This window comes from Hippopotamus amphibius, chromosome 5, assembly GCF_030028045.1.
Source record: "Hippopotamus amphibius kiboko isolate mHipAmp2 chromosome 5, mHipAmp2.hap2, whole genome shotgun sequence".
NCBI classification, from domain to species: domain Eukaryota; kingdom Metazoa; phylum Chordata; class Mammalia; order Artiodactyla; family Hippopotamidae; genus Hippopotamus; species Hippopotamus amphibius.
Genome location: NC_080190.1, coordinates 51,457,551 through 51,474,498, shown reverse-complemented (window position 1 = coordinate 51,474,498; position 16,948 = coordinate 51,457,551). Strand labels below are relative to the sequence as shown.

General features: G+C 54.4%; 1 protein-coding gene across 1 annotated transcript; it reads right to left on the bottom strand.

Moving 5' to 3' along the window:
* Positions 1–491: 491 nt before the first annotated feature.
* Positions 492–16,739, bottom strand: LOC130853394 (annexin A8). Its single transcript, XM_057735154.1, has 12 exons — positions 16,584–16,739; positions 11,905–11,995; positions 10,704–10,798; positions 9,266–9,379; positions 7,713–7,803; positions 6,857–6,936; positions 6,362–6,421; positions 5,717–5,810; positions 5,355–5,450; positions 3,599–3,657; positions 2,283–2,405; positions 492–1,358 (listed from the first exon to the last, which is right to left on the bottom strand). Exons 1-12 carry the CDS (start codon positions 16,602–16,604, stop codon positions 1,299–1,301), a joined length of 984 nt encoding a protein of 327 aa, XP_057591137.1. The 5' UTR covers positions 16,605–16,739; the 3' UTR covers positions 492–1,298.
* Between the last annotated feature and the right edge of the window lie 209 nt (positions 16,740–16,948).

Below are 16,948 nucleotides of genomic sequence, written 5' to 3'. Positions count from 1 at the left end.
CCTTTAATAAAGCATCATTGTGATGTGATGACCTGCAAGGGGAAAGCCTGGTCCTGCCCTACAGACCCCTGGCAGGCTCTGTGATGAGATGCTTATAAATGAATTGAAGCCCCACCGGGGCGGTGTGACACCTGGACCTGACATGGACGTGTATAAACTTATTGTCTAGCCCTGAAAACAAACAAACAAACCCGGCTTCTCGGGGTTGCACTCTAAAAGGGGGTTTGCAAACTAGAGCATGTTCAAAGGACTTGGCCTCAAATCGGCCTTTAGGAGAGATAGTTGGAGGGACTGGGGACATTTAGCTTCGACAGAAGAAGTCTTGGCAGAATATGTGGGCTGTCTTCAGAGAGCAGGAATATTGTTAATGGGAAAGGAAAAGCTTTGTGGCCCTAGAAGGCCTAGTCAGGAGAGCAGGCTCTATGGGGTACAATTTGGCTAATTAAAGTGGTCCTACTTTAGTCACTGCTAAAAATCCAAAGACACTTAGATTCCAATGTACAAATCTTTATTATTCTGAAAAGCACAACACAGGCATCTCAGCTTCTCCTGTAACCAGTTCCCATTGCCATTTGGTCAGGATTAGAAATTCTCCAGGCTTGTGTCATGGAAGGAAGGAGCAGCTAATTTGATCAAGGACTAGAGAAGCCCAAGCCTCTGAGAACACAGTGTCCTTGTGTCAGGCCATTAATTTTCAGCTTTCTCTGTTGGTAGGATGATGAGAGAATTTTTCCTCTACTTACAGCCTAGTATTTTAAAATGAAGCTGGTGAATGTTAGTGACAGCCCAATTGGCCTGGATACACATGTTCCTTCCTCAGCTGCCCACAAGTGTGTGCTCTGAAATGAATAGGCTCTCACGGCCTTCTCTGGTTGCCTGAAAGAGAAGCATATCAGCTGAGACTTATTAAAATCCCATATTTTCTGGTCCATTCTCTGCAGATCCCAGATTAGTAGATGGGAGTGGGCTGAGAGCCTAGGGGACTCTGTGACCAGTCAGGCTTGCGAAGCTCCTGTGTAGGGAGAAAGAAATGATCACAAACCTCTGCAGACCCCCTCACGCCGAGGTATTTGTCAGATTAGATAAATGTTAAGGTTGGCAATGTGCTCACATCTGAAATTGACAGGCTGATCCTTCTGGGTCAGAGAAACTGGCTGGAAAGCACAGGAAGCTGGGAGATAGAAGACTGAAAGCTGTGCTGCGGCTCTCCCCACCCCCACCCCATCCATGGCCAAGGTTGAGGAAGCAGGACCCAGCAGCTCCACCTTCTTGGCCTTTGCTCTTGTCCTTCTGAGGCTTCAGTGGTCACTGCCCACCAGGTTCAGCAGGGCATTCTTGTAGTCACCACTTGTGTCTTCCTGAGGACAGGATGGAGGTGAGAATTAGAAAGAGGGAGTGGTTTGTGACACTGGCCTGGCTTGGAGTTCACCAGGAGCAGCTGCCTTTATTACTAGGTGTCCTGCTCCTTGGAGGGGAGACCTGACACGTTCCTGTACTGGTTCCTATGCCACAGGCTGCACAGTCACCCGTCTTTCTTTGTTTTCCATTTCAGTCTGTTCCTACTGCCCCCCACCCCTGCCCTGACACCTACTGCCCCATTCTGAAACATCTAAGAGCAGAAATGTCTTTTTAACATATTGTAAGCTACCCGTGTCTTGGAAAGTGTAGTGAACAATAGGCATTTGTAGAATAACTAGAGACTTCACTTAATAGTCAATGAAGACTTAGGGATACATTTCTCATGACTTCTGTTAATGAAACTGTCAAGGCCTCATTTGGCGTTAATGGCTAGAAGAGCTATTTCTCTTGAAGTTATAGCAGTGTGATAATCGCTCTGTGTTTTCTCAGCTCTAGAACTTGCACTAATTGGAATCAGGTTAGGCAGCCCACTGGAGCTCATATGATTTATGTCCTTAACATTTTGCTGCCAGGACTACTTAAATCTGGATTTGAAGGCGATGCCTCCATTCCTGCTAAACTATTTACTCTCGTTGACTCTTCAGATATGGTCCCTGCTGCACGGACTCAGTGTGTCTTTTTCAAAGAGGCGACCATAACGTAAATGCAAAGCTAACTTTCTGGGTGAAACGTACAGGGGCCTCCACTAGCCACACTGACCTCCTTGCTGATCCTGTACATACCACACAGCAATGAATGCAAGCGTGTGATACCCACTGAGCAGGGACAGGCACGTGTGACTTATGACCCTGGTCGCAGCATTCGGGCTTCTCAGTAAGGTCTCTGTTTCAAACTGGTGTTAGGAGTGGGAACTCCTGGCTCACCATGATCATGCTGCTGAGGGTCTTGCCGTACATCTTCTCGAACTGACACTTGATATGATTTAAGTCAATCTCACTCCTCGAAACGATGTTTCTGATCAGGGTCCCATCGCGAGTTCCAGCTCCCTGGATAAGATACAGCAGTCAACCATCACTTCTTGCCTTCCTGGTCCATCTCTGTGATGATGGACAAATCTATGTGGGGTTCAGGGGGCTTTCATAGGGGATGGAGGTACAGGAATGAGCCCCTGCTTTGGCAGTGAAGCCTTTAAGAGGGATGCGCTAAGGGGTCCCTTGATCTTGTCTCACTCACTGTCCATGTTTGTCTCTTATTAGAAGCCAGAAGCCCCAGGTTGCAGTGTGTGTTTAATTTGCCACAAGGCACATTTGTGATTCTAGACACAAAATGCTCACTGCTCTAGGAATAAGACCTCTTCCTAGGACAGCAACATCATGAAATCAGCTTCACTGGCCAATGCGCAGGCAGGACCCTCCTGCTCACTTTCATCCTAGGTCGTTCTCATGTCAGAGGGAGCCCCATGGCCATGGGAATCCCATGCCCTCCCTCATTTCCTGGCCAAGTATAGCCAGAGAGCTTGGGGTTCTTGGTTCAGGCGATGTTAGCAGCCTTCAATCAGAGAAGGTGGGCACTGACTTTACCCTCCAAGAATTAATTTGACTATCTTCCAGTGCAGTTCTAGATACCAGAAACTGCACCTGATACGAGTGTCTTGAGCAGGGGTTTGAGTGGCCAGTACAGCCTTTAAGACAACAGGCGAACCCAGATCAGTACCCCAGCAGGCGCAGGAAAGTTGAGCTGCCGCGCACAGCAATCTCCCTTTTGAACATGCTCGTTCAAAGGGAGGCTTAACCTCCTGGCAATCCTGACCTGTGCTTTGTCAAGGAGGCCACATGGGCAATGATGCGTGAATAAAACCATAAATAAAAAGCACAGTTGCAGGGGCTTGGTCTCAGATCAAGACTTTGCCGCTTACCAGCTGTGTGACCTGGACCACAAGCCTTGGTCTCACCACCTCTGGGAGGGCAGATTATGACATGAGTCTCACAGGATTGTGGTAAAAGTTCAGTGCCATGAACACCTGTGAGTGCAGCTGCTCAAATTCAGCCTTCAGGGGCTGTGCTTCCCTTCTCTAGACTTGGTTTGCCCTCTGAGAACTAAAATCATTCTGGTCCACAAGAGGCTGGGATAAGAGGAGACCCAAGTGTCGAAGACTCGGGTGGTGGCTCTGAGCTCCGTGGCTTTGCAGTTGGTGCCACGTAGGACTGAGGGTCAGGCATGCAGAAGACAAAACAGTTACCTTCATGGCATAGTAAACTCGCTCTGCAAAGTAGCTGTGGAGGTTCCGGGTGCATTTCACTGGCAAATAGGAAAGTTCTGTTAGCAACCAGAGGTTGTAGGCAGCATTGTGTACGTGTTTATTTATTTATATCTTGCCTCGGGACTTAAAGGTTAGCATTGTGCAAGTCTTGGCCTATTTATTTGTGCTCTGCCTAGTCCTAAAATGAGAGGCTTTGTGTCAAGAGGGATGGGGCAGAGAAGGAAGCCCAGGGCACTGGGCACAGGTGCAAAGGCCCAGAGCAGGCAGACAGAAGGGTGAGGTGTGAAATGCACTGGGGCCTACAGGGCTGGTCTAGCCTGTCAGAGCCCAGCTCCATCAAGGGAGTCCCTGGGCCCTTACATTCCAGACACAGCTTCACCAATAGTCCAACCACACAGCTCCGTGCAGGAGCCACCGTTATGGTGATCACTGGTCTCTGAGTGCCTGTTTTACATGTCACTTGTCAGAGGGCCTCTGCACTTTGAATTCCCTTGTGACAAGTGGGGCTTGGCCCCAGAGCATGAAGGCACCCAGGGCACCTGGCCCCACTCTCACTTCATGGATCCTGTTTCAGAGACTCGGTGTCTGGGTGTGGAGGTTGGTGTTTTAACCCAAGGCAGCAGAAAGAGCAAGGGCTTTGAGGGAGGTAAGTGTGAGTTCACACCCCGCCTGATGGCCCTGTGTGCCTAGTGACTTGATCTCCCTGCCTTGCACTCTCCTCACGTGTGAAGTGAGTGATGTGAGTCTTCAGGGAGAAGCGAACAGGAAGTGCCCTGCACACCAGGGCCCTGCACAGCCTCGCTTTTCCCTGCCTGTAGATTTTGTTTAGGAGTTGTTTACATCGGATCCAGCGGCTGCCTTTGGAAGCTGAGCCTGGAGCAGGGGGCATGCTTAGGTGCTCCGACATAGACTAGATTTATCACAGCAGTCAAAGTTGGCTGGGGAGTGTCAGATGTTCTAGTCCATCCCTGGGGACCAGGGCACACTGTGCAGCTCCCCTAGCTGCTCGGCACCCAATGGGGACAGCCTGGTGTGGAGGTGACCTTGGCTCCATCATGGGAGGAGGGTAGTCCCTCAGCCCTGGGCCTCAGTTCTTCTGCAATGATTTCTTTCCTGTCACCTTGGCTCTGGACTGCAGGGTGTGCTCTGGAACCGGTCCTCCCATGTGAATCAGATCTCATACTTGGGGAAAATTCTCGGTGTTCCCCTAGCATCAGACTAGTGATCACTGAGTTTGGACTCCAACTACATATCATCATTTCTTCAATCAGCAGCTGAGCTGGCGACCAGACCCTTGGCTAAGGTCCAGCTAGGTGATTTCTTCAGGGCTTCACAGTCAGGACCAGAATGTTCCCTGTATGGCTGCTGCGGGTGAGCACAGGTCCCGGGTCTGGCACAATCCTGCAGATGTGTGCACACACACGCTCACACACACACACACACGCAATGACACACTCACATGGCGCTAGGCACTATGTGGGCAGCACAGAGAACAGTCTCCGACAGGACACAGCACATTGAGGACACCAGGGTCTCCCCTAGTCGCTCCAGTGTCCGGGGTGAAGGGTCTGTGCTGAGAGTGGGGGCTGGTGTGGAGGTTGGCCTTGGTGGTGAGCATAGGACCCGGCATTTGCGATTGCGCCCTGGGCCCTTTACCCTTTGGCACCACTTCTCCCTCTGCTGAGCCCCAGGGCAGGCAGACATGTGAACCTGAGCAGGGAGCTCCGGCTCTTACCCACTGTGAGCATGGCCTCCTCCAGCGAGCCGTGGGTCTCACTCTTGATGCTGTCCTCAATGCTCTTGTTGGCAATTTTCTCATACTCCTCAAACACTGTGGAGAGAGGCCTTCTCTTAGGGGACACACGCATCTCAGCATGACACCCTCCCAGCATCTCAGATCAGAGACTGCACATCAACGTACCACCCCTAACCTCCTCTTAGTTGCCGGGGAGATGGTCCAGGGCTCCCTGGCTCTCTCCCCAACGTCGTGACTTGACAAGGCCACACACTGGGTATTCGGTGTGAAGGGAGAGGACCTGTGGCCAGTGTGCCCCCCGTCCCCAAGGCACTGACATTGCCTCCCTGCCTCCCCGGTACCTCTCATCAGGTGAGTGGCACTGCGCGTGCACAGGATGGTGATGAATTTCATCTCATCAGTCCCACGAATCTTCTCTCCCGCCTCGTACAGATCCTGGCAGTGGGACACCCACGGCAACCAGTGAAGGCGAGCAAGGGGTAAAGCACAGCCCCATCCACCCTGCCAGGTGGGCATTCTCCTCTGCTTGATCATCTTTTTGATGGGGAGCCTGCTATTCCCGTGGTTAAATTCTCTTCTCGATACTGGGCTGCTCTAGGAAATGTCCCACCTCCCCCCGGGGCTTTGCGCTGCCTCTGGGCTCCAAGTGCTCTACCAGCAGGCAGACCTATAGGCAGCTGAATACACACGTCTGGGCCTTGGAGGCCCAGCACCCCCAGATTTGCAGGCTGTTCCTGCCGGGGCAGAGCTTCACTGAACCCCACCCAAATCAGGCTCCTTCCTCCCCTACACCCTCACTTCCCTCTGCAGACACCAGAGGGTAAAGGCCTGAAGAGAGCTGAGCTGGCTCCCAGCCTAGCATCAGAGAAAACCCCCATGGACAGAGGGGCTGGGTGAGGCTTTTAGGCTTCGGCCCCCGGAGTCTAGATGGCAGAGGGTGGGGCCAGGTGGCCAGCAGGGCAGAAGCTGCTGAGGGGTAGCCTCACCTGTGCATCTTGCAGGGCCAGTCCTGGGTCCACGAAGCCATTCAAGTCATCTCTGCTGCCCTAGGAACAGAAGAGGCGGCTCTGTAAGGCAGGCTGGCTGAGCCGAGCAGCCAGGGCAGAGAGCAGAGCCGGGCAGGAGGGCAGGCAGTTATCCTCTCTGGGCCTTGGCTCTCTCATCCGTAAAATGAGCATAGTAAGGACCTGGGAGATTCAGCGAGCGGAAGTAAGCACTGTGCCTGGCATGGGGCCTGGGGACGGGCCCTTTCCTCCTGCTTCCTGGGCGCTCTCGTGTGGCTGCGTCAGGAGAGGTGCAGGGCTCTGCCACAGGGACCCTCCAACCACTCTGGGATGTACCCAATGAGCCCCGGCCACAGTGGCTGCACCACACCCTTGCCCCCACCCCACCCAGCAGCTCTGCCCAAGAGCACTCTCTGAGGCAGGGGAGCTGTTGGTATCCCCCAGACAAGGGGCTCCTGGGAGCTTGGGCCGTGATACCTGCAGGAGGCACACCAGGATCCTCTCCAGGTAGCCGCTGGTGTCTGCTTGGATGTCTTCCTCCAGGCTGGACCCATAGTCTGCAGGGGATCAGGACCGTGAGGCTCAGACCTGCTCTCCTCCTCCCAGCCCTTTCCCCGCACTTCTCCTGACGGAAGCCTTCCAGGAAGGGTGAGTCCTTGGCACAGGGAGTGTTTGCACTGTGCAGGTATCTGAGTGGTAGAAGCTCCCTGCTGGTTGTTGTTTAGAATTAGGAAGCAACATGGATTGCCAGGCAAGCTCAAAGCACAGAGATGGGCCAGGCCAGAGAGCCAGGGGCTACTTATCGAGCTCCATTTCATCGTGTGGTTTGGCAAAGCCAGAGCCTTCAGGCAGATACCAGGCAGACCTCATGGAGGATGCGCTTTGCCTTGCATCCCGTAGACTCCACGGTAGCCGGCTTGTGCTCCGTATCCCCCACTGCAATGTGGCTCTGCATGGTCCCCAGGCGCAGCCTGCGCCTGGCCAGGGAGGAGCCAGCCCCACCCACTGCTGACACAGCCTGTGGCCGGCAGCGCTGCCAACACTCTCAAGGGACAGAGAGTTGAGCGGGCGCGTGCCCTTCGCTCGAGCAGCCTGTGAGCTAAGGGAGCTCAGAGATTGGTCCCGAGTCATAGCCAATCTCACTGTCAGGCCTGGGACTCGGCAGACAGTAGGTGCTCAGCACCCATGTGTGGAAAAGCCCAGAAAGAGTCCTTTCCAACGTGGCCCAGTACACTGCTTGTCTCCTTTCCTGCTAGGCTGCCAGAGCTCATGGCCATTCCCAAGCTAGCCTTTCACCCAGAGCCCACGTCCTCCCTCTTGGCAGGCCCCTTACCCTCCTCATATGCCTTCATTATCTCCCGCAGCTGGGTCTTGGTCCGAGAAGCCAGGATTTCAATGATGACGCCCTCTTTGGTTCCTAAGCCCTGTGGATAAAAACCTCTGCCTGCTGGAGAGCACGGTCGGCGCTCGCCTGCTCTGTCCACAACCTCTTTTGTCAAGAGGCAAAAGGAAGAGCCCTAGGAAGAACCAGTCACTGCTCTGCGGGGGGGCCTCTGCTGGAGGATGTTACCGGGGGAAATCACGTGCATTTGTCTCCAGTGGTGGATGCTGTGGGCAAGTGATGTGATGGGAAAGCTGTGTGTCAGCTTAGCCCTCCATATCTGGGTGGTCCCAAGCAGGTCCCTACACCTCCCTGAGCCTGTGGGTCCTCATCAGGACACAGGGATAATAAGCCGCCCCCACCCCGAAGGTGGAGTGAAGATAATAGATGTAAAATGCCTGGCATGTCCACACAGTAAGTGTCCTTTCAATGGAGATGATTATTGTTACTTGGTCCTGACTAGTTCTTAATCATCTTCAAATGCAAAAGGAGCAGTGGGAAGTAGTGGGAAGTCGGGGGACCAGGCACGAGACCGAAGAGGCTGGTTCCTGATTCCTGCACACTTGGTCTGACGGTGTCCTGAGAGGGACTGATTTTGGCTTCATCAAGGCCAAGTGACCAGTCTGTGTTTGGTGGCAGTCTGAGGGATAGGGACAGAGTAAAGGGACAAAGTAGGTGAGTGAATAGTTAATCCCACTAGGAGATTGTCAGTAGAGAAAAAAGTATGGGAGACCCCTGTAAGTTAATGATCACTCAAGAAATCAGGTTTGCTTAACCACAAAACCAAGCAGGCTGGCTTAGCAACAAAACCATACAACAGAAGCATGGCATGACCCCAAATGATAAAACAATGTTGGAATGAGACCCACATCCTGCCCAGTGAGCTCAGTAAGTTAATGATTCCTACAACACGCTCCTCTGTGCACACTAAAACCAAAAATATAAGGAAAAGCTGACACTACACTGAAACCCGAGATGATTTACCGTAGTTTAGAATATGTCACAGCCTTTTTGCTCATTTCTATTGCACGATGACAGTCCTGCTTTGACCAAGTAGGGACAAGAAAACTCTCCTGCCCGACACAGAGGAGCTGACGATGGAAGCTTGATGTCTACTCAAGAACGAGGAAGAAGGTGGTCTTCTCCCCCTCCCCACGTTCCCTTTGATTATAAAACTGTAGCCCACTACGTTCTTAGGGCAGCACCTTCTTGCCCACTTGCTTGTAAGCCTCACAAACGTTCTGTTCTAATAAATCACTTCTAATCTATCACTTTGCCGCTCACTGCATTCTTTCTGGGCTGAGACAGAGGAACCTATGCTTTACTAATCCCGAAAAAAGTTCAAAGTTTTCTTGAGCAGCAGGGTGCAAGCTCGTGGGGCTCGTTCTAAACAGTGGCTCAAGGGGAGCTCGGAGTTCCCTGTGCCAGGTCTCTTGGGAAAGGAGAGCCCCCACCCAGTCTTTCTAAGTGTTTCTGCCCCTTCCACATCCCACTTGTTTGGTTACCTTCATGGCGTCGTACAGCTCCTTGGCTTCGTATCTGTATGGTGGGTACATGAGGGCTGTGATGAGCCTCTCAAACTTGCCACTCAGCTCCGACTTCAAGGTCTCGGTGAGATCCTAAGGCAGGAGCAGGGAAGGGTGGTGCTCTGTCGCTGCACCCACCAGAGAGCAGACAGTGGGTGGTGGTTGGGCCCAGGGGCTCTGGCTAGATCCCCATGTGGGCTCTGCCACGCGCTGGTGCTGACTGGGATTTCTTGGGCCAGCAGCCCAGCCCCTCTAAGCAACATTACCCTTTCCTGTGAAGTGGAGACAGTGGTGTTCCTGCTTCACACCGCTGCTTAGGAGATTGGCAGAGAGATGTCAAGTCTGCTCTCAGTGCAGTGCTGGGCACACCATGAGCCCGAAATACACATTTGTCATTAAGTCCATCATTCAATGAATGCGTGAAATGAGTTAAGGAATGTATCTCCCATGTGTGTCTCCTTCTAAGGGCACTTGTATCTACAAGAAGCCACAAGGCCACACCCAGCTTATTTCCCTGCACAGCACAGCAAAGGACCAAGGGCCTTGTCAGACCTGGATTCAAATCCCAACCTTGTTGCTTACAGGCTCTGGGATCTTGGGCAACATCCTCCACCTCTCAGAACATCAGTTTCCTCTAACGTCGAGTGCAGAGAATAATGCAGAGTTGTGAAGGTTAAGAGAGAGAGATTATTTTTTATAAGAACACACTGGTTTCTCCCATGGAGTGTTTGGGCTTCATCACTCATCTTCCTGGGTTAAATGTCCACGTTATCAATGTGTGCGGATGGAGGCTTCCGGCCACCACGGCTCTGAATGCATTTATTCCTGTGTTTGGCTAGCATGCCGAGGCCTGGCTCTGTCCTGGGAGCGGTGGGAGGAGGCACCAAGGGTCCAGGCTGCGTGCTCCCTGTCCTTGGACTTCCCCCGTGGCAGGAGGGAAGGGGCACAGGAACGGCAGCTCCAACACGAGGAGACAGCCCCGTGGCACAGCACAGAGCAGAGCCTGGCCTGCATCTCTGGCATGTGGGAGAGAGAAGGGCCTTCCAGGCTTGGGGAGTAGGACAAGCAAAGCATAGAGGCAGAGAAACAGCTCAGGGATGGGGCTTTGGAGCAAATGTAAAGGAGCAAGTGAGAGAGAAGGTGGGAAAGGAGGGTGGGGCCAGAAGGCAAAAGGCTGGACCAAGCCAGGGCTGCGGGGAGCCATCAGTAAGCGTTCCAGATAAAACACAGATGGAGCGTGAAATCTGATTTCCAGAGAAACAATGCATCATGTTTTTAGTGTCTGTCCCAAATGCCGCATGTTGCCAGTGAGCTGGGCGCCGGACCAGCTGGCCCTCGTCCCGTGCGGTGCTGCCTCCCAGGCTGTCTCTGGCAGCAGTGGTCTCCACAGCCCCCCGAGCACACCTGCCCCCTTTACCTTGCCAAACTGAGCCTTGAAAGACTTGGCGATCTGCTGCCTTTGTGCGTTGCTTCTCTTCGTGAGCACATCGATGATGGCCTGTTCATTGGTCCCTGCAGGGCGGCACAGCATCAGCACCCCCACTGCACCCGGGGGGGCTGATGAGAGCTTGGTGGCCAAGCAGTGGGGACTCACCACCTGGAAAGCTCCCAAACCTGATGATTTTCAGCGTGTAGACAAGACAGACAGAAGATCCATCTGTCCACCCCCTACGCATACAATGCTGGGGTGCAGCCAGGCCCAGCCTTGCAGCAATGGATTCTGCGGCCCCTCTGGTCATCTGATCTGCTCTGGACATCGCCCAGGGCCTTTAGAGCTCAGACAGTGAGACCTCCCGCCCTGCCCTCCCTTGTGCTGGTGGCCACAGGGGAGGGTGGGGACAGAGGGTCCCGGTAACTGGATCTGAGTCTCGGCCCAGCGGCTGGGTCCGTAGAAACCTCACTTCTCCAAGCCTCTGCGTTTTCCTTTGGGTAGTGGAGGTAATGTTAAAGATGTCACAGGCAGCAGAGGACGGGACAGGCTCTCTGAGCTCATCTGGAACCGCAGTGCTTATTAATGCTCCAGTTCTCCAGTCAGAGCCAGTTAGAGGGTAAATCCTGCCTGGGGGACAGCATGAGGACTGTCTGGGCCGGGTTATCCACACCCCAGCGGGCCTCCGGCCAGCCCTTTCCTGCTCGCGGGAAAGCAGACACTGGAGGCAGGACAGAGCTGACCGGCCTAAGCCGGGCGGGGAAAAGCTGCAGAATCTGCATGGCTGGAGCCCCCTGGGCCTAGGTCAGCCCTGAACAACTGCCAACATTGTCCCATCCGAAATTCACCGTGACGCGCAGGGTCCAGAGTTCCTGGGGACGTTTCGTAGGGAGAAAGCTCCCACCGAGTGAGGGGAAGTCTCTTGCACAGGGACTCACAGGAGCACACAGCAGGTGCCCCCCACCCCCAGTTACTCACAACTGCCCTCCCCCCCTCCAGTCCGGGGGGTCTGCGGAGATCTGTGCTGGGGAAGGTGGGGCCTATGTGATTCTCTGGGTGCCAGGGGATTATGGGGAGACCCCCACTCCCAGGCTGCCCCTGGCCTCCCCCTCCAGGCCTGTGAGCAGCGGGCTCTTGAGGAGAGCGGGCAAAGCCTCAGTCACTGCGTTGCTCTGGGAAGGCCACTCACCGATCCCCTTCATGGCTTTGTAGAGGCTCTCTGCGTCCGGGTCTGGGTTGAAGTGGGGGCTGCCCTTCACCGAGACACCCTCCTGTTCCATCTGCAAGAGAAGCCAGGCCTGCTCGCAGTGGGAAGGCGGTGTACCTTGCAGCCGCCCCGGCAGGGTGAGCACCAGCTCGGCCCCTGCAGACCGGCGGCTGAGCCTCCATCTGTCCTGGCCCTGCCCATCCACCCGGGCTGAGGGGAGGCCCCGGGGAGGCCCCGGGGAGGCCGCAGCTTCTGGACATGCTAGTTTCCAACAGATTGTGCTAAGGAAGGGGGCGCCTTTGTCCACTTTGCCCCAGGTTTCCATATGGCCCTCTCACGTCAGGGCTGCAGAGGCTCTACAGGCCTGTTAGCTCCTCGGCCAGGGGGAGGCCCCCAGCTCCGCCCTCAGGCTGGAAGAAGGGACCTCCTGAGGAGGAGTGGGTTGGTGCCACCCGGCCACCCTGAGGGGTGGAATCCCAGCTCTTGGTGCCAGTGCCCGCCCTGGGGAGTTGGGACTTGCAGGCTCAGACAGTGCAGGGAAAGACCTCAAGGGTGGCCAGCACTGAGACCACTTCCAGAGCCACCGTGCTGACTGCGGGGCAGCAAGAAGAGGGTCTAGAGATGGACTCCAGCCTTCGGTGTTGGGAGCCTCATCTGCGTCCTGTGTCTCCCCGGGGGACCACACCCCCCCCCCCCCCGCCCCCGCACACCCAGCAGTCCCATGCCACGTCTCCTCTGTAGCTCTGGGTCCTTCAATCCTCAGTTGGGCACTTGTTTTCTCCTTACTTGCACTTCCTGGGTTTTTGTGACGATCAATGGACTTAAAGGAGAAAAATAAAAACAACCAAAAAATCTGAGGGGATAGAGTTGGAGTAGGGGGCTTGCCCCGATAAAGGATCAGCAGGGGTTTGGGGGGATGCTGAAAAGGAAGCATCCTGCAGAGTCCAGCAATGATTCTACTGGGGTGACAGGGCACAGCAATGGAATCTCCTAGGAGATCTGTGAGCGCAGACGACCCGGGGGCTGGTCACTCAGAGGCCTTAGCTGTGTAGGGAAGGGCACCCCCAGAGACTGTGGCCTGACCGTGAAGGATCACCGGCTCCCCACAGGGCTCTGTAGGACTGCCTTGTCTCCTCTGCAGAATGGCCCCTTGTTTTAACAGGCTGGGGCCAGCCAAAGCCACAAAACCTCTCCCATCCCTGCCCTTGTCCTGGGGCGTGGGCTCTGAGTCAGACTGCATCTCTTCCAGGCAGTGCCATCTGAGGTCAGGCAGTAGGAAGAGAAAACCCTGCCCAAAGCTACAAGGACAAGGATCAAGTAAGGACAGGCTTCATGGAGCTGAACATGCTGCCTCCCTACTCCTTCTCTCCAGCCCTCATACACTCATCTACTCTTCCACCTACCCAGCCACCAATCCACTCATCCATCCATCCATCCATCCATCCATCTACACATCCATCCATCCACCCATCCATCCATCCATCCACCCATCCACCACATCTACCTATCCAATCATCACATCCATCCTTTCTTCCTCCCCTTTCCCTCCCTTTTTTCTCACTTTTTTCCCTTCCTTCCTTCCTCCCTTCCTGGCCCTGGTCAGATCCTGAAAATACAGAGCAGCTTCCAATCTATGGTATATCTGTAAGGATATTTCTTTTGAGTAAAAGGTAAGAAGTCTCTCCATACCCTTTGCTTGAATTTCAAATATCCAGTGATAGATTTTCCTGCTTTATTTCTTAGCACCATGTTTCACAGAAGAAATTATGAGAATTAATTCCCTGTGGAAATTTCATCCAGAGAGCCTGTGTGGTCCCAGATGTTGCCCAGCTGTGTGCATGCATACATCACATCCCTCGTTTTTGGAATCACAAGTGGCTATTACTACTGTTAGTGATTTGAGCACCTCCTATGTGCCAGACCTTGTGTGTTAGAGGCTTTAGGTGCTTTAGGTGCAATTCTCTTCTCCTTGCCGACTCTGCCAGCCATACTAGGTAGGTATGAATGCCCTATTTTACAGTCTGAGCTCCAAGCACCTGGCAAGGTTACACACCTAGTACATGGTGGTGCAGGACTTAACCCACAGCTTGACTCAGAAGCTAAGCTCTGTCTGCCGCCCCCTGCTGTCAATGACTGAACCTCTCCCAGACACCGAGTTTTCCAGGTACCCTTCACGGAAGGAAACCTCACCCACGGGAATGCAGGTCGTTTGTGAGCGTGGGGTCATCTCCGGCCTCAATGCTAAGCTTTGGGGGCCACCCAGGAGGGGCTCTCTCCTGTCCCTTGCCCCAGGCTGGCACTCAGGGAACTGTGCAGCAGCGACTGACCAGGTCATGTGTCCCAGTCACCACGGAGTAGCCTATTCAGCGGGTCTGAGTTCGGGTTTGGGTGGCAATGTTTGTAAATAGCTCCCTGGGGGTTGTGATTGCACTGCATTGAGAAGCCCCAGCCTCACTTTCCATGCTAAGGTTTTAGGGAGAAAAAGACAAATTTCTGGGCGTCAGACCCCTGGATGTCAGCATGGGGTGGTGGAGCTTCAGATTGTCTGCCTAAGCCCCCCCCACCCTACCCACACCCCATGCTGGAGGAAGGGTCTGCCTAGGCCCTTGCTGGGTCTTGCACAGACCGGGCTAGGCCAGACGGGAACATTTTCACTGAAAAGGTGACTCAGCCTGCCTTGTAACTCTACATCTGCTACGTGTCTGTGAAGGTCTCAGGGGAGTTGCCACGCCTTTGGCTTCCCCCGTCACAGGCCTGCCCTGGAGAACTTGAGAGACAGAACTTCGTCTCCACAAGAGAGGCACAGACAGGCCCCCTCGAGCCGATCTGTCACAGCCCGCCCCGGTCCTGGTCTAGTTAGAGGTTCAGAGGTCACTCGTTCCCCACTGGAAGCTCAGCCAGTCTCAGGTGGGGTCCACCTGTGATCTTGCTGCCCTTGTCTTGTGGGTGGCCGAGCCCCATAGAGTTTTAGCTCTGATGTCAGGCTGCTCAGAGTCTAACCCAGACTCCAACACTTCCTAGTGTGGCAGCCTTGGGCACCGTCTTAGTATCCTTGTGGCTTGTTTCCTCATCTGTGGATGAGGATATTGGCTTCCACATTGTACTGTAGACGTGTACACAGGCTCAAGTGAGATTGTGACCGAGGAATATCCAGTACACAGTAGGTGCTCAAGGAATGTTATTGTTATCCTGCCAGGTTGGCCAGGTTCCTACAAGGAGGCTTCTGCCCGCCTGGCTGGGTGAGCCCCAAGGATGGGCCCTTGCCCCGCCCCACTAGGACCCAGGCCCCAAATCAGGCCATCTGGGCGGCAGCTGACTTTGGAAAGTGCCCAGCACTGGGCTCTCCCTGCCACGTCTGCCTCCTCCAAGGCTTGTTCCCCTCAGCCAGGATGAGGCTGGAGGCCGCCCTGGCCCTCCACCTGTCCTGGCTGCTTCTCTTGGGGCCAGACAGCCGCCCCACCTTGCCCCTGGCCTCCTCTCTGTCCCGTCTGTCCACGCCCAGCATGTCTGAATCTGAGAGCCCCTGGGTTGTGACATTTGTAACAAAGATTTCCTGAATTAGGATAAGCCTGGGTTACCCAATAAGACTCACAGAGAGCCTGGGGGCTGGGACAGAGAGAGACCCCGGTTCACACTAGACCCTTGCCGACTAGCTGTGGCACTGAGCAAGTCACTGATATCGCTGAGCCTCATCTGTAAAGTGGAAAAAGCAGCCCTGATGTCCCAGGGCTGCCTGGCGATGAAATGAAGGAAGGTGTGCAGAGAACACAAACATCGTGCCTGCCTGGGGGAACATCACCTGCTCCCCGTCTTCATCCCCCTTTTGTGTTTTCAACTCCTTAGAATGAGACAGGCTTGGACTCAAACCCAGACGAAACACTCCTGAGAATCTGCTCATTCACTCGGACATGGGAGACTTGGGGGCAGGGTGTGCTGTTCCCTCTAACTCAGCCCTCTGTCGCTCTGTAAATTTCACTCATGGATTTCAACTGTGCAGAACGCTTGTGGGCCACATCGTCCTCCCATCCACTGAGGAAAAGACATTGATGAATCCTCCAACATCAGCCTGAATTGAATACTCAGGTTACTCTCCAGCTCAAGGTCCTTCAGTGGCTCCCCATTGCTTTCAAGGTAGAGCCCGAGCTCCTTAGCCTGCCATGTGTGGCTCTGTAGGACCCAGGCCTGCCTGCTTTTCTAGGTACATTTCCCCCGACCCTCTACCCTTCCATCCAGGACCCTCAAGCCTACTTCTCTTTAAAGCTAAGCTTCCCACTCTCCTGAGCCTTTGACATACTGTTGCCTCTTTAAGGAAACATCTATCCGATTCTCCCTAAACACATGCATGTGCATATACCACACACACAAACACACACACACGCATATATAACTTCACCATGATTCCCCTTGGCTTCCAGCAGCCTGACTCCTCCCTTTGGACTCCCCCAGCTCCTCAGCTTCCCCAGGTGCATTTCAAGGTTCCTTTACCTGCCTGTCTCCCCTGGTCCCATCCTGGCCGGCCATGAACGCCTTTAGGACTGGGGCAGTATCTCCTTGTCTTCCTCCCCCGTGGGTAGCCCAGGCAGCAGAGTGTTGCCTGAGCTGATCTCTCTCTAGACCAACATGGTGCGGGAACACTCCACCTCTGCTTGCTTTGCACTTACCCAGGCTTTCCACCAGGCCATCTCGTTTACCTCGCCGCGCCTTTCCCCAGGGAGATGAAGATATACCGGTCAGTCCTCCCTCCACTCGGAGACTGCACACTTGCCCCTGCTGCACTCAGAAGAGCAGGCAGCTTGGGGTTGGGTGTGGCAGCACCAGCAAGCAGGCCCCAGGCCCCACCCAGCACCACCCCCGCCCCCTCTCCTGCCCCCTGGGCTCTGCCTGGCTCTGGGTCCCTCCTGTGGCTCTCAGACCCCACCCGGCACCAGCCCAGGCCTGCCCTGTGGAAACACACCACCCACTGCCAGATGTTTGAGCTGCGGCTGTTACACAGACTGGAAATTCTGAGTTCCAACTTTTGAAAGCC

Coding starts and splice junctions, on each gene's coding strand:
- LOC130853394 (XM_057735154.1), bottom strand. CDS start 16,604: ATGGCCTGGTGGAAAGCCTGG. Junction 3,658..5,354: donor GGAGGCCATGCTCACAGTGG/GTAAGAGCCGGA, acceptor CCTATTTGCCAG/TGAAATGCACCCGGAACCTC. Junction 1,359..2,282: donor CCCTCAGCAGCATGATCATG/GTGAGCCAGGAG, acceptor TCCTGTCCTCAG/GAAGACACAAGTGGTGACTA.